The 25,029-nt window shown below is 35.3% G+C and overlaps 1 protein-coding gene across 11 annotated transcripts in view; it reads left to right on the top strand.

Annotated features, from left to right (window-relative positions):
* Positions 1-25,029, top strand: part of MYCBP2 (MYC binding protein 2) — a 173,311-nt gene that overhangs the window by 119,372 nt on the left and 28,910 nt on the right. For 5 of the 11 annotated variants that reach the window (XM_084226535.1, XM_084226539.1, XM_084226543.1 and 2 more), the window contains 6 exons: positions 6,000-6,224; positions 7,131-7,263; positions 9,904-10,029; positions 13,353-13,514; positions 20,186-20,287; positions 22,996-24,639. In XM_084226535.1, coding sequence (XP_084082661.1) covers positions 6,000-6,224; positions 7,131-7,263; positions 9,904-10,029; positions 13,353-13,514; positions 20,186-20,287; positions 22,996-24,639 — 2,392 coding nt within the window. The remainder of the gene's footprint in view (positions 1-5,999; positions 6,225-7,130; positions 7,264-9,903; positions 10,030-13,352; positions 13,515-20,185; positions 20,288-22,995; positions 24,640-25,029) is intronic. The other 6 variants (XM_084226540.1, XM_084226541.1, XM_084226536.1 and 3 more) reach the window with 4 other exon arrangements.

Raw genomic sequence — 25,029 nt, forward strand, 5'->3', positions numbered from 1 at the left:
TCTGTGCTGTAAGTGGCAGCCAACATAGCAAAAGGGTTATGAGGGCAACTCTTACAACAATGCAGACATGCGCAAGAAATGTGTTTTGAGCTACTGTCCGCAAAAGTTTCCTTGCTTGGCTCCAATTTTCAGATTTTCAAGAGTACTTAGCATATCCTGAAACTATTTTATTTCATTATGACAGTATATAAGCAGTAAGATTTGTTGGTTTGATTTATAATAAGAGGAAAAAGGAAGAAAATAGTTCTGTAACATTTTATGTTTTAAAGGTGACAAAACGTAAGGCTCAGAGGCTGACTTAATTTAAGTCTTTACAGCATGCTAGTTTAGCATATACTGCTTTCTTACTAGATCCTTCCTTTCCACAGATACTGCTTTCTTGGTAGGAAGTTTTAAAATCTTTTTTATGGTGATTACTAGGTTGAAAATATTTCAAATAATACTCTTTTTTTTCTCAGAATTGTCCAAAAAACTGACTGTTTGCAAGTTGTCAAATTTGATTTTTGCAGTCCTCTAGAGATGAATGACTTATGTCAAAAAAGATACTGAATTAAGTCAAAAATGCTAAAGTATTGTTAGATTAAATTGTGGTATAATTCATATCTGCTCAATTCTGTTGATTTGGGTAGCTGAATGATTTGATGAGCAGAATGCAGTAGAAAAAATTGTGCAAGATTTTTTGAAGCCAAGCTGTTCAACCAGTTTTAGCTTAAAAGCAAGACTGGAGGACATCCCTTGTATGACTGAAAATGCAAAGGGAAGATCAAATGCCTGAGCTAGGCCATGTATTCCCTGTTCAAATAGATGTCACATTTCTTCTACTAGACTGCATTTTCTATTCAACTCTGAGTGGGCAGACTTGTCATCTCCAATTACATTGCTTTCTCATGGTTAAATATACAGGCTTTTTATAATCAATCCCTTAAGTAAATTAAACTTCTCAGTGCATTTTGGAAAATATGTTAAAAAGTATTGGATAAAACTGTTTTAAAAAGTTTTAGTTATTCTGTTTCTTCACTGTATTATGGAACAGTGAACAGATGAAAAACAGTAGAGGTTCTCGGCAGTGTTATGACCTCGTTTCATCTTGACTTATATTTTGTATCTTCATTTTACGTATGTTTATTAGCATTAACTAGGTATTTTATGATAAAACAAATACTGAATATTGTGGATAAAGGCACTTTCTGGATTTTTATTAGAGCTATTATAGTTGAAGATACATTGTCATAGGAAAGGAGAGATCAATGGTAGTTACCAGTGTTTTATTTATTTGAGCAGTGGTCATTTACCTTCTTAAAAGCCTTCAGCTCTTCTGTTGCTGTTGTCCTTTCACAAGGAACTGCTTTACAGCCCCTGATCTGATACTGTGCATCCAATCCATTGTAGATAATTATAAGATTGTGAATTTAATAGATTCTGATTTTGAATAAGCAGTTTCCATCTCTGGTAGTTATTTTTCCTTCTGTCCTACAGTATTCAGGTATCTGTTTTTGAAAAAATACTTGTCAAATTCCTTATGCAGACAGTTATTTATTCATGCTTACACATGGTGCTTAGTAGAAAGGAACATATGATACAAAAGAGTGCACACTAGGAAGAAATAGAAATTCATCTTGGTCAAACTCTGGAACTTGTCTTTTAAACAATCACATTCTAAGTTCTCAGTAGTTCATTTTAAATTTAAAACTTTATAAGAAGGAATATTGTACCCTGATGTCCAGCTACAATATTACATTCCCCAGCCACCACAGGCAAACAAGGATTGTGAAACTTGGTTTTTCAAACCATTATTGCAATAGAAGAAAGAATTAAAATTAGTATGTGGACTCCAGTGCTTGATTACAGAACTTCAGAAAGCTGAATGTTCTGTGGAAACACTGAAGGACATTGAAAAAAATTTCTACCATTTTTTTAAGCACAATGGAAAGCAATTGAAGAGTAAGACTATGTTGGATAAAATGTCAAGATGGCTGTCTAAGTCTTAGCTTTGAAAAATAATAACTGAGGTTTTAAATGCTTCCTAATGGACCAATGATTTTTCGTGGCAAAAAAAAAAAAATTAATCTCTGAAACTTTTAATTTATTGAGAAAAGTATGAATTTCTAGATCTTGGAAGGTAAAGTCTTGAAGGAAAGTATTAAACTAAATCTACAGATGATAGCATAAGGGCTAAATTCAAAGCTTCTATCTAGTAGTTTCTCAGAATGAAAACCTAGTTCTCAAATAGCTGCCTGATCTATTCATCTAAACTGTTGTGCAGTGTTATAATAGGCAGGAATTTCTCAAGTTCACAGAGCAAAGGAGAGCTTCTAGTTTGATCTTCTTGGTGTTTCAAAGCCAGCATGGTCCCATTTCACTGCTGTTGGTTTCCCTTGTGTGTTTCACACGTAGAGCTCTGTGATGTAGAAAAACAGATCTTTGAAATAATATCTAAATATTTTAGGTATGGATGGACTTACATGTTTCTCAATGGAAGTCCATCATAAAAATGGAGATACACTGCAAAGTAATAGAATCAGACAGTTTAAGTAGGTTGAATGCCTCTGAAGTACACTCATTAGGCACATGTAGGCTTTTTATAGTTGCTGTAGTTTTATGCTGAGTTGATGAATCTTTACTTTGCTAATCTTCCTATCTGAGACCCTCCCCACCTTCCCCAGTGTCCCAGAGCATATATCACATGGCTACCTCCTTCAGTTGTGGGTAAAGGTACTCAATTCTAAAGAAATGCTGGTGTAGTGACAATTTCCCTCTCTTTGTCAAAATGGCAGATCATTTGTAGTATTGAAACTTAATGTTTGCAAGCAGTGTATAGTAGATGATTTGCTTCTATCATGTGATAAAAGTGTAGATTTGCTTACTTTTAACATGTTAGTGCTTTTTCAAGGAATACAGATGAAGCATGCCAAGAGTGTTTTGTACTTGTTTCTGCCTGCCTGAAAGGATTTACTACCTTAGCTACTGTTAAATTTTAATGTGGCTGCTGAGCAGGGATTCATTTGGTTCCCATATCAGGATGGGATAGGAAATTAGATTTTAATACTTTGGTTCATATAGATCAAATGGGTGCTTTGTCAAAGGGATTCCATCATAAATACAGTTATTAGTACTGCTATATGTATACTATTCTTTAATTTGACAGAAAATTTCATTGAAATGAGTAGAAACTAGCTTATGGAGAAAAGAGGTCTTCTTTTTCATGTTTTCCAGTGATTAAAAAATGCTGTCCTCCCTGTTTTGTGGGAGGAAAAATTAAGCAGAACAGCAGTGCTTATTTTTATAGCGTGGGTAATCGGTTATAAAATTAGCAATGTCTCTCTGGCAGCTATATTTGGGTTACAATCATTCATAACAAACTAGTTAATGCATTGTATGTTTTACAAAACTAATGGAATCTTAGCAATTGTTCTCCATATAACACTGACATTTTTTGCTCCGGTAAAAAGTACAATTTTGATGTGCAAACTGGTGAAATCATTCTGTGCAAGTGGACTCCTTTCAGCAACAGAGAGCTTAGCCCTTCTGCATCTCTTTGGTTCTGACTGGGTGACTAAAATTCTGTGCGCACTTGTCCTGCACTGGTTGACATCATCTTTCAGAACAGGAGACCATCTCACCAGAAAACTGGTTTGTGATGGGATCAGCTACCGTTTCTTTGTAACAGAAATAAGATATTTTTCTGTGTCTGAAGTCTCAAGCTTTGTAAGAGATGTCTGGCTCTTAATTTCAGTAAATGGCATGACACACTACATCCATTTTGAGCTTTTGACATACTAAACTGTTTCTGTGTAATGGATGATTTGCCATGGTGAGCAATGGACTCGTGACTTGATTAGGAAAATAAAACTTTCCCCTTTTGCAAAACATTCTACCAATAAATTTACTTGAGGAGAAACTTTGCATTATACTACCTTGAGCTTCTTCCTCCAATATTTCTTTGTTCCCATTTCTTTGTTGATATATGTCTCTTTTTTTCAAACTTTGTTGCTCAGAATGTCTTTAATGCTAGCCAAGGAGTAAGGGATTTGGACTTTTTTTCATGGACTTCCAAAGCTTTACCCCCTAAGGTGAGTTAAATTACAGGAACAGTCACACTGTATCTTGTGTTTTCAGAATGCGCCTTATGACTCAACTTTATGCTCAATATTCTTTGAAGTCTGTTTTACTGTGACTTATTTTTATAGGAAATAGCAGATTTGCATTCAGTGCTGTATCTGTGTCTCTTTCTTCTAAAATGAGAAAAAAGTACTAAGGCACATTAATGAATTTTTATTAATTAATAAGTAGTGCTCTCCTTTTTTAACAAACCAAATTAGAAATTCAGAGAGGTGGCCTAATAACATAACAAAGTCTTTGATTCTCTCCTAGAGCAGAATTTACTGGTAAATATTTTTCTGTTATTGGAGGCTTCACAAAAGTTGCGGCATCTAATAAGATGATATTTATATAAGTAAAGCCACCACACAGATATTTAATAAATACTCTGACCCTTCTTAATGGGTTTTTTAAAATTATTTAATTCTAGGAATATGATGTTATGTACAGTTAAGCTGTTTAAATTCACTGTAGAAGTGTTTGTCTGAATATCAGTTCTGTAATGCTTTGAGATGGATTTTTTTGTATGAACTTTGTAATGAAGATGATAATGTGTAGTACATTTTGCTTTAGAGATTTTAAAACTTATTTGCCCACTAGTTGTTTTCCGCAGAATGGCTGACTTTATGATGTCAAGATCTATGCTATGTTTAAATTGTCTTTTTTTTTCTCTCAAACCAGTTTACCTCAGCTTGCATTAACTTGCTTTGTAAGTTACATATTTACATAATAGAATAATTTTTGTATAAAGGCTTCTTGAAAAAACCCGCTGAATTAGTCTGGATACAGTGCACAGACTTCCATACCAAAAAAGCTGAAAACATGATAATTAAAGAGATCAGAGGAAATTTATATTCATTTACAAGTAAATAACATAACCAGAAGTTTGGTTTAAATCTGACCAAGAAAGTATTCTTTCTCACAGCAGGGAGTGAACTCCTGGAAGGTGTTTTTGTGGGAGATTGTCAAGGCATGAAAGTATCAGCATATTCAGAAGAAATTAAATTTTGAGAAATCAGATTTATAAATAGACAGTAAAGAAAATAGGGTACACCCTGTAACATCCATAATAAAAAGGTTTTAAATGCTGTTGGTATATAAGGGACAGACCACTAGTAAATATTTTATGCTGCTTCTAAAAAGCTTCTCCTGTTGCTGAACACAGTAAACTGAATGAGGTGAACCACTGGCTTCATCCAGCGGGACGTTATGTAGTTTGTAACTTTCAGATGTTCCTTTAAAAGTACCTATGACTTTCAGTATAGTGGAACTTGCTCCTGCTTCTCACTTGCATTCTTCTGAAATATATGCACATTTGCTACTCTTGTCCCTCATGGTTTTTTGTACAAAAGCCTTCCAGTTAAGCTGTTGCTGACTGAAAAATCTATGCTAATTTTTCTTTTCTTTTAGTAACTACCACTTTTTTTGGTAAGAAATTCAAAGTGTTTTCTGACTTCAGGTTTGGATATATACTTAATCAGCAAATAGTACAAAATAATACTGAATTCCCTTTCCATAGCCCCAGACTTTAACAAAATTTCACTAATAGAGCAGAAGAAATGAATGTGTATCCTGAGAAAAGTCAGCAAGGATGAAGGTTTAGTGAAAGCAGTTAGATTAAATAATTTGTATCTGATATTAGATATGAGCTATTATTTTTATATAAATGGTTATATTTATACCACTTATACTTGAAGACTAATGTCAGGAGTAATTCAGTTAATATGCGATATAGTAGTAGTTAGTTGTTTGACACTGCACACTAAAGTTAGCAATGTAACTAGGATCTCCTTTAGCTCTGAAATTTACCTTTTGTAGTCTTGAAGTGTTTCTTATCTCAGTACTTTAAAGGTGGTATTAATAGGTTCTGTTCTGTTTTGCCTTTTTTTTTAATTTCTCAGGAATCTAGGTCTAATGCTGATGATTTTTTCAAAGACCTAAATTCACACTGCCCACAGGAAGCAGTGATGCAAGAACAAGACATGCCATTCCTTCGAGGTGGACCTGGAGTGTACAAGGTAGTGAAGACTGGCCCATCAGGTCACAACATCAGAAGCTGCCCTAACCTTAGAGGTATCCCAATTGGAATGTTAGTTCTGGGAAACAAAGTCAAGGCAGTGGGCGAGGTATGGATCCTTGTAGCTTCAGTTCATGTCTTCATAGATACCAGTATATAACAGTAGTAACCACAGCAAAAGAATCTGCCTCTGTCCAGGTTTGCTTTTCCCCTCCTCATGCTAAATACTGGCCTTTGAACTTGGTTTATGTTAGCAGTACTAATGCAGTCGTGTCTCTTGCCTTTTTGCATTGATTGGAATAACCTTAAAATTGCACTGCAGTTACCTGTGCTTGCTTATGTATTTCTGTTATGGTATTCGTTACAAAATTATGTTTCTTGATCTACTTTTTTGTCCTATTCTTTGAAAGAATTCTGTTTCATGATAAAATGTTTTCCTGGGACCTAACCATTTAACGAATTCCTGTTTCTCTTTGCTGATTGTATCAATTTGCTTAGTTGCTGAACTATTGTTATTATTCTGGGTTGTCCAGTTGTGGTGTTTTATGGTTAAGAAGGGCTTAAGGATGAAGTGTGTCATGCTATTTCCTAAATATAATATCAGGAACAAAATTAATACTCATAAAAATCTTTCATGTATATCTTGGTATTAGAATTCTCCTGTTGCCACCATCGATTAGAAAGTATATCTTGATGACTATTACCCTCCAGTTTTTATTTAGGCTTATGTGGATTTTCTGAAATTGTGGTGTTGGTGTTTTGCTTCTTCTGAACATAAATAGGTCTAAAATTTTTGGAATTACTCCTAAATGTAAATATGCCATAAATAGGTTTGGTACTTCAGTCTGCCTCAGCCTGTGGCCTTAATTTAAGAAACTTTTTTTTTTAACATTTATTTTCGAATAGAAAGATTGAAATTTAATGTGTTTTCCAGATACTATAAGTAGTTGCTGAATCGTACTACTGAATTATTTGAGAAGTCAATAAATTCTGCTTTTTTATGTGTGTGCATCAGGTGACTAATTCAGAAGGTACGTGGGTGCAAATGGATAAGAACAGCATGGTAGAGTTCTGTGAAAGTGATGAAGGCGAGGCATGGTCATTAGCTAGAGACAGAGGTGGAAACCAGTACCTTCGACATGAAGATGGCAAGTGGTTGTTTTCTTTTATTTTTTTAAATTAACTTTAAAAAAAAAAGGCAATCTAAACAGGAGAAATAAAGTATCTGAGTTTTGAGTAGATATAACATTAGCTTATGTATTTGAATTACGTTGCATGGTCAGACTTAAAAGTTGTTTATGGACATTATTTAAATGATTTTTTTAAAAAAAGAGTAAAAATATTTCTGTATTATTTCTTCTGTACCAATTATGGTTATGGGCAATAATTTTAAACATCTTTTTTCTTTTAGCTCTGGAGTTAATTTTTATGCATCTGTTTTCCAAAAAGTATCTTTATGAAAAGCTTTGACCTCAGCAGTCATATTCTGCTTGTATTTTTAGGTCACACTTATTGTCAGCCTCTTATTTGTTCATTTTATCAGACTCTGCAATTTTTCTGGTTTTCACATTTGCTGCTGAAATTCATTTCACACATAGATACTCTAACAGTTATCATCACAATACTGTATTAGAACAAAGCAATTCCTTGCTAATACATAAGTATTTTCTGTAGACTGTTGCAGCTTGACTTTCAGGTGTAAAACCTTCTGCAAAGAAGGGAAATAGCCAAGAGTTTTTCATTAAATATATAAATGTTTACATAATACTTCAAACACTCCTTTAGAAGTCACAGCTTTTCTAATTTTAGCTGTGTCTGATAATGTCAAGTTGTGAGGTGCTCAAAGAGCCCAAATAGATTCCATAAACTAAATAATTGTGAATTGGAATGGTTCCTTATTGTTGAAAGCAGAGGTATTCAATAATAAGGTTGATAAATTCATTATTTTCTATTTTTATACAAGGTTGTTTGCTTTTCCAGTAAAAAATAATTTATCTGAAATCAATACATTAAGCAGTGTGCAAAAATTTCCATTCCAGAGTGCTAATTTTGAGAAATACATCTAAGTAACTTGACAGTATTTTTCATTTTTAAGTCGTTTTTCATCTTCAGTATTTGACCTATCATTTCATATTGTCTTAAATTTCTCAAAGTATATGTGTGCTCTAAGAATTCACAAAACAAGAAGACTTTAAACAAGACTCTTGTTTGAAAGTGTGTCTTCAGATTCTTGATGCTTAGGTGCTGTTACTGAAAAACATCTTGGAATATAGCATTGCTCTCACAGAAAAACAGAACTGCAAGCTCCAGACTTTGTAGACAAAACTCTGTAGTGGGATTTTTGCAATACAGCTCATAGAAATACCATCTTAGAAACTTTCTGATATGAATCCCATGCCTCAATATACCAGTTGTTAATCTTTTCTAGATGAGTCTCTTTTTACAGGTAGGGTGAAGATGGATGTCTCTTGTGCATCTAGCTAAAGCAGTTTAAGCAGTTACCAGTGCAATTATTGAGATTTTTCAACCTGTACTAGGTTCCTAGCCCACCTCAGTGCCATGTAAAACTTCGTGCACTCAAGCCATATCTGAAGGCTATTTTAAATGGGTTGTTTTCATTTGCAATGAAATTATTTTGAAATAATTTATCATCAGTTTCAATGCTTTTGGTAGAGGGAAATAATAAGAATCTGTAGGAGCTCTAGCTAGATTTGCAAATGTCCATTTTTTTTTATCCATGAATAGCACATTACATTCGTATTTTCATTGTTTAATAAAATTAAAATTAAATTCCCATAATGAGTAGGGTTTCTGTCAGAGACAAGGCAGAAGTCTGAATAGCTAGGTCTGTAGCCAGATATCCAATTAAAACACTACAGCAAGATTTAGAGTAGCCTCTAATTAAATTTCTAGCTTTCTCCTTCATAATTTGTTTTTAACTTGAATAAGTTATCTAGAGTTTGTACTCTGAAATGCAGTTTTGCCCTGAAAAGTAATTTTTTTAAAATTACTTTTTACAAAGTTGTGATTTTTTTTTAATTTTATCCTTGTTAATTGTAGTACCCTGACACGAAAAAAAAAAATTTCAAGGTGCCAGCTCAAGCTTTTAAACCTGCATTTGGGATATTTCTTCTGAGTACTTTCATATATGTTGTCAGTTGGAATGGTATTTTTGACCACGTTAAGTCACTATTTTCTCTGTAAATCTTAATAGTCAAGTGGATTCTGTCTCATTTATTTTAATTCTGCTGTAATTTTGAATATTATGAAATACTGCAGGTTGGTTTGGGTTGGAGGTTGCTTTAGTGTCATACAAAAAGAAAAATTATAGTACTTATTTACAGATACAAATAAATTTGTCAGGAACAAAAGGTCTTGTGTTCCATGAACAGAGGTAGCCACAATTAAATGTTTATTGGCTCTGAGTTTGTCACTCTGAAAACCATCCTTTCTCCACCTTGATTTGTCAAAGGGATTTTAACAATTGCTATCCGAAGAATAAACGCTGCTGAATGATGTTACTGGAAAAAAACATGTATCAAATAGTGGCATAGCTGCCAACAACTCAGTCAAACAAAAAACAGTCTACACAGTATTAAGTCCTCTGTCTTATTGTTTTTAGAGCATGAGTTCTGAAGAGCAGGTGTGGGTTTTCTTGAAGAGAATTTAGTCGAGAGGAAGAGTGCTATCAGTGGAAATAAATATCACCTTTTGCTTTGTGACTCATCTTTCTAGTAGAAATCCATTACTCAGAGGTCTAACCCCAAAGTGATGTGGTTTTTTTACAGAGCAAGTCCTTCTAGATCAAAATGTGCAGACTCCTCCCCCAAGTCCTTTTTCAATACAAGCTTTCAGTAAGGGGACAAGCTGTAGTAATGGACAAGGGTTTGATTATGGCCTTGGAAATAACAAAGGTATGTTTTTGCACTCATATTTTTAATAGCTATATTTTATTACTCATTTTCTGCTTTTTGAGGCACCACAGGTCTTCTCCCAAGCAATAGTATAATGAATTGCAAAGTGTTAAAACTGCTCTTTGCTCTGCTTTAGTTTCACTCAGTTTAAGTATTGTGTATAAAAAGAATCAACAATGATTTGGAAGTTAGTTTTGGATTTCTGCAGTGCTAGACACAAAACTGAAATGCTGAAATGAAAAATACATGTAAAACAAGATTAGAAAACAATTTGATTTAGAAAGCACATATTTTTAAAAGTCCAGAAACATTTGTCATCTTCCTTCATAATTTTTAAATGCCTTTAGTGAGTTAACAAGATAAAACATGCCATTTAAAATTTCTTGTGAAATTAAAAAAAGAAGTTGTAAAACTGAAGTTGCCTTTCAGTCATCTGGATACCAGTTACAAGTGCTGAGAAAAAAATAAAGTCTAGTTCTTTTACTGAAATAAAACATTTGTTTCTTTTAAGCATGGTTTATTTTGTTGGCAAGATCAAAGTACATATATAAAAGCCATCAAAATAAACTCAATCTTCATGCCTTCTGTTCATTTCTTTGTTAGTTCTAGCAGATTTATTAATATAGAAGGGACTTTCCATGAGGTTCTTGAGAAATATTCCTGAAACATGGAGCTCTATCATTGTATTCTTACATTGCTTTAGCCTATGCCACTACAAATAGGGGCCTGAGGTGTTCTATGTGTTTTTTAGCACCAGCATATATTTCTTTATGGTATCCTAAATAAAACAATTTAAAGCTTACTTTAAAGGAGAGAAGATTAGAAAAATAATTATTCCTAAATAGTCTATTCTGTTAATGTCACAACATGAAATAGTTCCGTATCATTTCACAGTGGTTTACTGTGTAGAGAGTGGTTCATACTTGTCTATGCATTGTTATAGGAAACCCTCTTTTGTGGACAAAGGCTGCATAAGTTGAAGCATTTTCCTTTTGTTTTATAGAACCTTTTAAACCTTCTTTTCCCAGTTCATCCATACTCCTTTCAGAGTAATGGTGGAATCACAAAAGTGGAAGTATTTGAGGCAGTATTACAGCTTGTCTCTCAATGTCAATTGTGTAATAGTGCAGAAATATTGTCTGTTCTTTTTTCTGCAGAAATGTTTTAAGACAACAAATTTTTTCTTCTGTGTTGTCCAAAGATAAAATCGTAGAGATGAATATGCTATGCTAAGAGGCATCCTGATTTCTAAAGATGTGATTCTCTTTACTACATTTTAAGCAGTTCAAAGGTGTTTCTTTGGGATAATACGGTCACAAAACATTTGGAAGCTACTCCTGGCATTGAATTCCCTACTATTTTGTATGCATTATTTTCTCAAGATACCCTCAAGCTGTGATATTTAGTGTGAATGAACAGCTCAGCTACGTGACTTCATTCAGTCTGTGTACTGAATTGCCCAAGAGTTGTTGGCAACTATATTGAAAGAATAATGGTCTTACTTTCCCAAAAATAGTATTCTTCAGCTGTACCATTACTTTGTGTGCAGTCTTTCTGTATTCTCAGGTCTAAGAAGCTCTGTTTTGTGAAAAATAAAAAATGGAAGGCACAGGCACAATCTCTTAAGGGAATTTCCAAAGGAAACACTTCTTTGGAGGGGCTTGTTTGTTAAAAGTACTTCTATAAGAATGCCCTGGTTTTGATGAAAATTCAGTCCCATCCAAGAGTGTTTCAAAATAACTGATAAATATAAAGATCCCCATAATAGGTATGTAGTTCTACAGTAGGTAACAGAGTTTCCCTACTGTAAAACCATTAATTTTAGGTTTACAGTATTACCTGCCAGAAAGAAGACTTGACTCCCCCAAAGAATCTGTTTGATTGAGCTATGTCTTCTCTCTTCCAGCTTTCTATGTTACAGGCAAGTTTTCAATATTCCTCATGACTGGCCCTACCAGGTCCATCTTTGATTATTGTGGGCAGATGATTGTCAACTTCTCAGATATTCTTCCCTTTAAAATAATTCCGCATTTTAGGAATTAGGCGCATTACATTTGAGAATAATAGTTTGTCAGACATGTAAATCACACAATGGCTGGGGTTGGAAGAGATCTTACGGATCACCTAGGTCCAGACGCCCCCATGACTAGGTTGTTCAATCACTTCTAGGTTTTTAAGGTAGGAATGATTGATGGTGAAGTACAGATTCCAGTAGGCTTTAGGCATGCTGCTTCCAAAATAGTGAAATAAAGTTGATTCATTGTTTCCTGTAGGTGATTATTTAGAAGGGCATTAGAGCTATTTTCTGGTATTTTGTCATCTTAATTTTTGGCCCAAAATATCAAGAAAATAAATTTATCAGTTCTTGGGTAATACTGAGTTTGATTCATCTGCTGGTATTTCTCTAATTCCTGAAAAAGATAATTGATAATAATCTGAAAATGTTGTAAATTCTGTGTTAGCTGCTAAAATTCTTTACTAGGTTTTCTACAATGCTGTCAAAATTATAGGAATGTGCAGAATAAAGTGACATTGCTAGGATTTGTCTGGTTGTGGTTCAAATCAAGAATTTGAAAGAATCTCAGGTGTCTCCTACCACATATTACTAAGTATACTTCCAGTTACAACATGGTGTGGCCTTCTTACTGAGGCATCATGTATTTCTAATGCTCACATAGAGTTCTTTGAAATTGGCATTCAGAAATTAAAGCTCTTTGATTTTAACATGCTAGTTTGCTGAAGGCCTTCATTTGCCTCACAGCAAATGAAGGTAATTCTTCAGAAAACCAGTTCCAGTTATTAAGTGGTACTTACAGATTTTTTTAATTACCTTCAATCTGACCTCAAAAAGCAGCGTAACAGAATAGTTTTAAAAATATTTGCAAAAATGAGCAAATATTTACCAAAGCATTGGCACAGAAATACATTTGCCAAAGCCTAATTACATGTTAGCTTTCCCTTCTCATCAGTTTTTCTAATGTTTTTTCTGCATGTACTGTTGCATGTGTGTATTACTGTAAATGCTAGGGATTTCTGTTTTTTTCTTTGGCTGCTCTTCATTTTTTAGCAAGGCAAATATAAATATTTTGAAATGTTTGAAATAATTGCAGTAAAATATCCATGAGCCTTAAAGACCAGTAATTTTATTGCCTTGCATGGAGTGAGATTTTTATGTTTAGCCACAACCAGAGTTGTATGTGGCTAAATGAGATGTATGAGCTTTCTCTGTTATCATCATTGAAACTTTTGAGTACCATTTTACTCTGCCTTTCTGGAGTATGACAGGTAACAGGTTGTAGTTTTGACTGTTTTGCCCACTACAGGTGACCAACTGAGTGCCATACTGAATTCCATTCAGTCACGGCCAAATCTCCCAGCTCCTTCCATCTTTGATCAAGCTGCAAAACCTCCCTCTTCCCTTGTCCACAGTCCATTTGTGTTCGGACAGCCCCTTTCCTTCCAGCAGCCTCAGCCACAGCTTCAGAGTAAGTTTGTCAGCCTTACCTGCCTCATCAGTCCGTTTCTGCAGCTTTCACATTGCTGTTCTCAGTTGCTTACCAGCTACTAATCATCCCACAGTGCACCTTTCTGGTTTTGTTTTTTTAAGTTTTTCATGATTCTGAAGCATGTGAGGTAATGCTCCCAAAGAAGTATACTTGTTCAACTCTGATTTTTATATTGACAGTATTTTGGGTTTGTATGTGTTCTTCACCATAGACAAGTCATGAAAGTGCATTTCCAATATTTTATGCAACTCTGGTTGATAAATAAGGTAAATATTTCATATAGTGCAAAATGTTGATAATTCCTTTAACATCAAAAATGCACTTCAGTAAGTACATAGGTATTAACCTTTCTTACTTCCTAAATTTCTATTTTTATCATTGCTTCTAACTTTAAGGATGTAGCAGGACAGTGGGAATAACTTGGCTCTACTTATAAGAAATGTTTTGTTAGTTTTCTGTTGGGTGCTCATAGGATTGGCATGGTAAAGAAAGCTTGCTTATTGAGGTGAATACCAGCTAACCTGATTACTGATGGGAGGACAGGAAACTGTTTTGATAAATGAAAGCTAAAAGCTCAGCATTCATGATGGATAGCTGATACTGCACTAAATTCTCTCTTACACGCAGGTCAGGTCACAGGAATACTCCTTTATGCCTGTCTCCCACAAATTGTCTCTCTGAGGGGCCTCAGCTTTCTTGTGGGACCCTGTCAGTCACTTCAGTGTCTGTGTATATGGAGTCCTGCATCTCTCCAGCTCAGCTTATTGAAGTGACAGTGAAGTCCTTCATGAGAGACTAGATTAAGATTTCTAATCTGCTTTTACGAGGATTGTCAGAGATCTTTTGACTGCGATCTTCTGTAGTTCTGCTGGACTTACACCAGCATCCTGAAAGCAGAATATTGCAAACTCTACTCAGCTAAATTAGCTGACTGCCAGTGGCATCAGCACACACCCTTATTGAGAATTTGTCAAATGTTTATTCTTTCCTATCACTTTTAGGTTTTCTTTTCTATTGTTCAGAGAGGTAAAATCAGTGTTTCAGCTTTGCATCAAAAGTAGCCATAATTGTCTTATTTCAAATTTCAGATGATTTGTCCTTTAGCATTTAGACCTATATTGTATGAAAACAAAAGCATCATTTTTGACTGACCAGCAAGATCTTGCTCAATGGATTCTCTGTCCAAGATGCATAGATAAGCTGTATTCAGTAAGGTACATCCATGTTTTGTTTTTTAATAAGGATCCAATTCAAATGGAAGCCTTTTTTTTTTTTTTTTTTTAAATCAGGTAGGGGAGGAGCACTGGTGGTCTACCAAATAAAAAAAATGATGAAACTAGACATTTTTTTTTAATATGTGTCTGATCTGGGATCTTAGCTTAGTACAAGGTCTCAACCAATTTGGTGATTTGCCCTTCCAGAAGGGAAGAAATTGTTAGCCTGAACTGGTGCACTGGTCACTGACTGTGATTTCATACAAAGACTTTTTTTTAAGCAGTTTATTATCCAGTGTCAGGTTTGATGCAGATAATGTAAATTATTCATAAAGGAGAGAAATATGAAACTTTTCACAAAGTTTAAGAATGACATGGGAGATTTCTTGTTTAAATTTCCTTAGACTTTTGCAAACTTGTTCATCCTCCGTTTGCAAGTTCATCCAAATTCAGCATATTGTCAGGGATGCCTGTAAGACTGTATCAATATACTTGTTCATTTAATAGTTTTATGCAGTTATAGTAGAACTGTAACAGAAACTCATTTTAAGTATGCAATTTTAATTAATTACTTCTAAATCACTTTATAGCCTCCTGTTACCAAACATGCAAATGAAAGTCAAATCCACTAAACAACATATCTTGAGTCCATATCAAGTCAGTTGAATTTTTGCCCTAGACATGCTTCGTTTTAGTTTCTAATTATGTGCTCCATCCTTAAGTGCTTCCTGCAGTAAAGTTAGATTTTAAAATTAAAATGAATGCTTATAACAGTCAGTATACTGTTTCATTAAATGGACTAATGATAGTCTAATAGTTGAAAGAAGTTGTGCCAGCCTAGATTTTCCTGTCTGCAGATGTTATATACTAAATGCCAATCTTGATTGCAAGTCAGCCTAAATAGTTCAGTCTACTGTTAACATTTTCTATTCTTCCTCAAATATCTCTATCCCTGGGGAGATACTTGGTTTGGCATAATTCTGAGGAAAGCTAGGATCCTGCTGAATGCCTTCTAGAATTATTTCCTTTATTTAGATTTTCATAATAGGAAGAAAAATCTTGATCTGATATAAACATACTTTGTGCTGGTGACAGATTGTAGTTTTCCTTAGAAGTGTTTGTAGGTAGCTGGCTTTTCGGGAGATTTTTCTGTCCTTGAGGTTTGATTTGCAAATTCACTTAAGAAGGAAAGGACTTGTCACAACCTTTTATCCTCCAACACAGTGTCTGGGTTTTTTTTTTAAGAAATACTACAATTTAGGACAGTCACCTCCTTAGATATAATGCCTGAAGAAATAAAAAGTACCGCTGTTACTCCTTTCACATCATAAATGAGTTACAACTGCACTCTGTTATACCAAAGAATTTGTTGCACAAGGGATATTAGAAAAAACAAAAGGGAAACTGTTACTCAGTTTTGTGTTACTTGCTAGAAATCTAGAAGGGCTGATTGTTCTGTCCTGCTTAATTCCTTTGCTACTTTTCTGACATAATTATACAAGAGATTGTTTTTGTTTTCACAGGGACAGACAAAATTAAGGTACTCTTGCCATTTATTTTAATTCATTGTCAGTCTAAAACTAAAAGTTCAGAAAAGGTAGAAGAGCTGGCAAAACCTACCTTGGAGTACAGGAACATCTGTATTGACTTGGAGCCTTAGCAAGATTTTTTTTCCATTAGAATCACAAGTTTATATATGTTTCTTCATTGGATATTTGAACAAAACAGGCTGTAATTGCCGCAGCCTCCTTATGCTTGCTCCTAAGAAGATCATCAGTAACAGATTTGCTTGTGACTGCAAACTCCCACACCCACTAGATTATCACTGGTTGCTTGATTTATCTGTCAATGAACTTTGTTAAAAGCATAGAAGACTCAAATTTCTGTTGAGTTCTGAGTGTAGGAAGCCTAGAGAGTCATGGTAGATCTTGTTTCTCAACCTTCAGCAGTATGTGCTAGGTCATAAATCTCCTTAGATGTGGCAAGTGTGGGTAACAGGATCTTGGCATGTTGCCCAGCATCAGTTACCAAAATTTGATGATTGGCTGTTGAGCTCTGAAGTTAAGGAGAGAAATGTGAGACTTTGCAATCAGCAGTGTTAGACCTTTATGCCGTGTTTCCTCACACCTGAATTGATACTGCAAATGAGGAGTGGGTTTCTGGGCTAAAAAGCTTTGGACCCCTGTAACTTCTGATTTGTTAACCTCCCTCTGTTGCAGCCCTGGCAGCTTGCTTCAGGTACTGCTTCCTGTCCAGGCAGAAGCTGCAGTGCTGAGCTGCTGTTCAATACAGTGTCCTGTCAGGCTGCTTCCTTTCCAGTCTGTGCTGCAGAGCTGCAGTCCAACCATCCATCATCAGCTCCTATTATTCTTGTTAGGAGTTCCTCGATACATCCTTTCAGTATTGTGTGATCAGTTTCTTTTCAGTTTCTTTTTGGTTTTGTTCCTTTCCCATCTGTGTGCTGGTGAAATTGCATTTAGAACCACAGTGCTTCTCTCTGCATTTTTCTGGAAGTGTAGAGGGGGCACAAAAGACCAGCACACACGTATGGAGCGCATAAGATGTGCTTCTTGGTTTCAGTAAAATGAAGGGAGTGAATCTTCTCAACCAGGCATAGTCATCTTTTCTATGTGTGATTTAATCATCAGTTAAACCAATGAGAACTGGTCTAATTGTTTTTTCATAATTTAAAAATTTAAAATAATAATACCTTGGCTGCATATTGCCAAGGTATCATTCCTGAAAATTTGAGCTAAATTAAATGGTCTCATAACCTAGGCTTTTCAAGTTTTATAGGCAAGGATACATGTGAAACATACATTTGGCCAGGTCAATCCAAAACCATCCTCAGAGGGTTGGTATGGTAAAGGTTGGAGGAAGAGTACAAATTGTGTCAGGTGTTTTTTTTAGACCTAATCTCCTCATATCACATCTTCAAAAGTTTACGTTACAAATTAGAAAAGCATAGAATTCTTTAATTCTTTTTCTTTTTTTTTTAATGTACCTTTCCAGCACAGGAGCACTTATTTCAGTTAATACACTTACATGGCTGAAGTATTAGTGTGCCAAGCCCCACCACTGGTATAGAATATTGCTCATATTTTTCTCATTATACCATATTTCAGCTTTTGCTTTAATTAATTCACTCATACCCCTACTTTAACCATACTAAGTACATTTTTCTTTTTTAATATTCGAGTTTTTCGTTTTCTTCCTTCAGTGCATTCTTTTATTCATGGCAAAATAATTTCTAAAAAAGTCTTAGTCTTGCTGTTAGTATGACATTTGGCATTTTCAGGAGGTGAAGAAAGATATGTTGATTGCAGTGCTTGCAGAAATTCAACTAACAGCTGTATTGTAGTTTCCATGTCAGTAGAAGTGAGTAAAAGAAGAATACATTGTTTTTACGAGGCATCCATTGTTTAGGGCAGAACAGCAAAGGCAGGTCAGTGCTTTCCTTCATCATGATGCAGAAAAGCGATGGCATTTTGGAAGAAGCTTAAAGTTAGCTCCATTTTCCAGTGACATTTTACGAGATGGTTACAGAGTTTGTGTAAAGAAGATTCACATGAGCCAGTTAGGGGTATGTCTTGCTTCCTAGGTTTCCTCAGAGAAAGTAGACACTGCATCCTGCCATAGAAATTGAATTGCCTCTTACATCTCCATATTGGGTAGCTTTTCAAGCTGGAGCTATTTCCATGTTGAAGGAAAGTGGGTGACTAAAGGCACACTGTCACATTTGAATGGCTCATGAGACAGTCTTGCCTGGCTTGTATTTCAAGACTTTGTAGTCTTTGAGGATGTTTCAGGAAGAGGGAGTTCTGATGAAATGTTGGTTCCTGAGGCTGTCCAGTTATCCTGGGTATACATGGATTGACATACTGCTGGACCCACAGTCCTCTTGAAACACTTTAATAGTGGTAGCACATCATTCAGCACTAGATTACAATATTCAAAAATGTAAGTTCACAGAGACAGGGTGAAAGACTGAAGTATAAATGTGCATTCATGAAAGTGGATTTCATAAAGATTTTCCTTTCATTATTCTTAGAGTGGGATGCTAGTGTATCAAATTGACATTTTTAGGTTTGCTGCTACTGCTGTTTTGGGCTTCTAATGTTTGTCTACGTTTTATCTTTTAAAATTGACTGAATGACATCCTGTTGCTCAGAAGCTATATAGTTGTTATTGGATCTCTCCAAATCAGCTGTAGGTATCAAAAGTAGATAGTACTGGTGTTAAATCTGTGTTAATAGTGTTGCGAAATCAAGGATTAGTTTCTTTTTTTAAAGAATGAAATTCTTATTTCAAATGTTTAAACACCTTCTCATTGCAGAGTTTCTAGAACCATAGTCCATTGCATGAGCAGGTATTGCAGTAAGGTATTGCAAGCCTGCATAAGGTAGCAGGCTTGTTGAATGTACAAGTTAGTAAATGTATTACCAGAACAAAAAGATGTCTTAAATAGTGTAGGAATTAAAATAATTTATTTTCAATACAACTACCTTACTCCATTTGTACAAAAGGGTGTATCTAAAACAGTATCTTCTAGCATACACGTTCTCTTTACAATTATTACTTTAGTAAAAATTTCAACTTTTTTCCCCGAAGGAATAGGACTTAAAACCAGAAAAAAAAAATTAAATTATAGACTGAAATCAAAAGTCCCTATTATTTCTCTCCAAGTTTCATTTTTGTGGAGTTGTACTTCTAACAGATTTGGTGTCAGTACACTCTACTGAAATTATCTTGGATGACATCAGAATTTTTCTTAAATCAGAATTATTTTTAAGAACTGATACGGGGGGTTTTTTTCATCTATGAACTGTTTGGTAGACATTCATCTACTGCTAGTTATGTTTCTTGTACTGAGGAACTCCACATTATATAAGTGAAGTTTTTCAAAACATTACATTATTGAGTTGCAATCACTTTTGAAAACAGAGTTTTGCTGTGTTTAATGTATTTTTTTCATTCTTTCCAGTGATTAACAAGACTCCAAAACTAAATTAGATGTTCTCTAATTTTCACTAAAGAATGTGTAAATTGATCATCTGGAAGACCATATTGAAGTTGTAAATAATTAATTTCTGAATTTGCAGATTAAATGTTAACATCTCAAACCCAGGTTCAGGTCAAAACTAGACACTGCTGGTTTCTATAATAAACCATAAATGTCATTGGCTAGCCCTCATATATTACTTTTTTACATCCTAGAAGCTGAGATTGAAATTGCAGCATTTTTAGATCAAGGAAGCTGATGTACTACATTCTACTACAAACTACTGTCTGTCATTTATAACTGATGTAGGAATCTAAACACTGAATTCAGAATGCGTAACAAAGAAGATGCATATCATTTGAAATGCTTGTTTTTATCTTTGCTGCTTTTCCATTGAATCTGTGCTGCTTCTGTGCAACTGTTTTCCACTGTAGAAACTCCATCCTGCTGCCTTGCTTCTCGTGAGCGTATTTACAAAACTAGTGATGTAGCTGGGCCTGCCTCTGCTATTTCATCTCTCTCTCACAAACTGAAGGGTGGGTATGCATGCCAACATAGCAAGGTTATTCAGATTTTTTATCGGCAAAATGTTTTGGGTTCGTTTTTCTTTCTCTTTCCATTCATTTTCATTTCATTCTTGTAAGAAAATAATGTTTTGAAAGCGAATGTTCAAGTTTGGTATTTGTTGGGAGCTCATCTAATGTAATCATTCAGTGTTGCCTTCCTGAGTTGCAGCAACTCCATGATACGCAATCTAGCTTTGTAAAATGGAAAGTGACTGTTAGTCTAATTACAGCTGTTGTCATACAATGGGCAAAAGAAGTATATAAGAAGAAACAGGAAATAAAATCTGAGAATTTTTCTTGCTTACAGACAAAGCAGCTTGCTGTTTTATGCAATTTTTCCTTTGGGAGATTTTTCTTTTTGTGCTGATACTCCTGAATGCTGCTTAGGATTATTTATCTCTATATGTGCAAATCCAAACCTTTGTTTTTCAAAAAACAAGATACTTTTGTTGTTGGAAGCCGTTGTTAGGCTTTACCTTTCATAAGCAGTTTTGTTCTGGAATGTTTTCCTCATTGGTATCTGCTAATCATGCATGTACTTTAAATTTGATACTTTGCTGAATGGCTTGAAGTGTTGTATGCCCTCTAAAATGATTGTCATCTTTTCACTTTTTTTTCTCTTTTATGAGGCATTCTGTAAAACTTTGAATCTGAAGTATTTTCTCATCTGGCAGACTGGGGAAAAATGTATATAAAAGTAATTCTAATTTGCATTTCAAAATTTATCACAAAATAAGCATCTCAAAATAGCTCATGAGTAAAACTGGTGAATAATTAAGCTGGAATAGTTGAAATACTTCAACCGATATTTCCAAAACTTTTATTTCTTTAAGCAAGAACAGTCATTTTATAAACCACAATTTACCATTTAATTTCTTGCCTTGTTATTCCGATTTCGCCCTTCCAAGTGAAAAACAATTATAGAACTTGTAAAAAGGAAGACAGATTAGACTCTCAAAATTGATTAGAATAATAAATACTTGGTATATTCTCATTATATTCTATTGCTTACATTTGATGCATTATTCTTGAATATAGACACAATGTTTCTTCTCTGCTCAGAAAAGTATGAACTTCTGCCATGTCTTGGGAAGGCAGAAAAATATTCTAACTTTCAGGCTTGTTAAATATTCCAGTATAATTAATTTCCTTCACTTTTTTCCTGTTGTTGTTAATTTTATTGTAAGGTATTTAAATATGGAAATAGCAAATATATAATAATTTTTTATAACCTGAGGAAGCACCTTGGTAGCTAAATTTTGCTCAAAATCTTTCTAAATTTTTCTTGGTTGTTTTTTGTATTGTGAAAGATAACAGTAGGCAAAAATTGCATCTATGTATTTTCTAGAGTAGGAATAAGGGTTGGTGATTGAGAACTACATGAAGTTGCTTCAGATCCCATAATGCATTAGAAAGTAGACACTGATTTCACATCTTCTAATACTGAAGGTCCGATAAAAGGTGACTGTCTATCCTGTTCCTATTAGAAATCAGGGCTTAAATTTACAAATATTCTCTGATTAATTGAAACTTTATTCTTTAACAAATAGCTGCTTTCCCAAAAATATGCCCAGAAAAAATGCAAATAACCTTTTAACATCTAGAAGAGTAAAATAATCTTAAGTACTGTGTCCTAATTCTGCAGGCTTGCTAGGGAAACGCTTCTTGTGTTTGACTAATGAAAACCCATTCAAATCAAAAGGACTTAACTCTGCATTCAAGATTTTGCAGTAAGGATTTATGGAGAGACAGCTGTATTAACTGCTGCGCTGCTTGCCAGTAATTTCCATATTGCTTGGATTAATTTTCAAAATACAATTCTACAAGAGAGACTTGGTTCACAGATGTATCAGAAGCAGATTGCCTTAATAAGCTACTTTTTGCATATACTTGTTTTGTGTGTACTTGTACTAAGCTGCCTGTAGTTCTTGTAGTCTTACCGCTCTGGAGATTAATGTATGTACAAAGTCAGTGTGCATCGAAGTAGGAGGACCTGGTTGACCAGAGTTGGCCATTTAACTTAGTGGTTGAAAAAGTGGGTTTCTTGTTTTGGAGGGGGGTTTAAGTGTTTTGGTAGCAGAACATGGGGTAGATTTTGGACTTGAAAAAGTAGATACCATAGATTATCCATTTGAGTCATTTTGAGCATATTTGCAAGCCTCGCCCAATTTGCCTTACTAACAGTGTTTGCTTCCTACAATTCCTGGCTTTTGAGCATTGAAGAAAATAAATCTGGCAATACATGTGATCTCTGTGCAAGTCTCCTGTTGCAGTCAGCCTGCAGATAATAGATATATAGAGATAATAGATAAATAGTCCCTGGTTTCTATTGCAGCTGTGGTAGACTTAGTTAACTCCTGGAATTTCACCTAAGGATGTAAATTGTGCTTCCTTTACTAGTGTTTTGTAGAAGGAATGAACTGTGCCTTTTGATAACCTCCGTAGTAGTGTTTTCTCTGTAAAAACTTCCTAACACTTGTTTCTGTGTATCTTTGGGAAAAGAAATGTATTAAAAATATTCTAGGGGGAAAAAGATTGCTTCATGTTTCCTTTCATTTTGATGTGAACAGAAGCATGTGTTTGATACTTATCTTGTGTTCAGGTCGTCTGTCTTTGTTTTGTACTATTAAGGGTGTCCCTGTCAGCATGTAACAATTCAATTGTGAAACATTATACAGGTGACCGAATGAATTTCACAGGAGCTGCTAGACCGATTTCTCCAGCAGGAAAATCAGACATGGCATCCAAGCACAGAGCTGACTGCAGGTCACCCAAGCTTGACGTGCGAATGAACCGAGCCGCTGCCGAGCAGAAGAAGCCCAGAAATACCGATGGCTTATCGGCCAGCGAGTGCCTCATGCTGAAATCAGACGCCGCAAAGTTGCGCTCAGACTCGCACAGCAGGTCTTTGTCACCAAATCATAACACTTTGCAAACACTAAAAACTGATGGAAGAACAACTCCTGGTCTGAGAGCCGAATCTCCGGGGCCAGGAACCCGGTCAACTTCTCCAAAGACAAAGACACTGACAGGCATTAGATCTGGTGCTAGTTCTCCACGATCCTCATCACCCAATGACAAAACTCTACCTCAAAAAGCTTCATCCCCTGTAAAAACAAAGCTTGATCCTCCTCGAGAACGCTCCAAATCAGATTCTTACACGTTAGATCCAGACACCCTTCGCAAAAAGAAAGTGCCGCTAACAGAACCCTTAAGGGGGAGGTCCACTTCCCCCAAACCAAAAATTACTACAAAAGATGGAAAACCTGCACCAGAAACTGAAAATAGAGCTCCTTCCCCTCATGTCGTGCAAGAAAATCTTCACAGTGAGGTAGTTGAAGTCTGTACTTCGAGTACTTTAAAGACTGACAGCATTACAGATACCACCTGTGAAGACAACACCGAATTCAGAAGTCTGGATGATGGTTCTAATAAAGTTCATTTCAGCATTGGAAAAGCACCACTGAAGGATGAGCAAGACATGAGAGCATCTCCGAAAGTGAGCCGTAAATGTGCTGGCAGGCACACAAGACCCAAAAAGGAAAAATCCAACTTCCTTTTCAAAGGAGATGGATCAAAGCCCATAGAGCCTGCCAAGCAAGCAATGTCACCTTCTGTCGCAGAATGTGCTCGAGCCGTATTTGCCGCATTTCTTTGGCATGAAGGAATAGTTCATGATGCCATGGCATGCTCATCTTTCTTGAAGTTTAATCCAGAACTGTCCAAAGAGCATGCACCCATACGAAGCAGTCTTACTCAACCACCTGCAGAGGAAAAAGAAACCAAGTTGAAAAATAGACATTCATTGGAAATATCATCTGCCCTTAACATGTTCAACATCTCACCTCACGGACCAGATATATCCAAAATGGGTAGCATCAATAAAAACAAAGTCCTCTCAATGTTAAAAGAACCACCTCTGCATGAAAAGTGTGAGGATGGAAAAACTGAAACTACCTCCTTTGAAACATCCAGTCATCACACAATGAAATCCAAGTCTCCTCTTCCATTAACACTGCAGCACTTAGTAGCTTTCTGGGAAGATATTTCTTTAGCAACTATTAAAGCAGCTTCCCAAAACATGATTTTTCCAAGTCCCGGCTCTTGTGCAGTCTTAAAGAAGAAGGAAAGTGACAAAGATAACAAGAAAGCCAAAAAGGAGAAAAAGAAGAAAGAAAAGGTTGAGGCTAGGCCAAGGGGAAATCTTTTTGGTGAGATGGCCCAGCTTGCAGTGGGAGGACCTGAAAAAGATACCATCTGTGAGTTGTGTGGAGAATCCCATCCATATCCAGTGACTTACCACATGAGACAAGCTCATCCAGGTAAGACTCCATATTTTTAATTCCCATGTCCATCTATAAAGTGTACTTCATGCACATGCTTCGGTGTTAGTTGCTGTTAGGAAAATGTCAGGCTATGTTTTCTATTATGTACACTAAATTAAAAGTTGTACTTACATACAGAGATCAGTTGTACATCTTTGTGTATAATTTTAAGTAGTTAGGGATCTAAAGTTTCTAAGTTGTTTGAAACAAGGTCAAAATAATGCTCTGACTTTACAGTTGCTCTTCAGAAATATGCTGTGTTTTACACTTTAGAATTTGAAGCTGTGCTGAGAAAACTGAAATCAAAAATGAGATTGGTCAGAGTTTCTACATTGACAGAAGTTTTCTGTTACTGTTCTACTGTCAAGAGTTGGAAACTTCTTCTTT

Source organism: Fringilla coelebs (genome assembly GCF_963513975.1).
Source record: "Fringilla coelebs genome assembly, chromosome: 2".
NCBI classification, from domain to species: domain Eukaryota; kingdom Metazoa; phylum Chordata; class Aves; order Passeriformes; family Fringillidae; genus Fringilla; species Fringilla coelebs.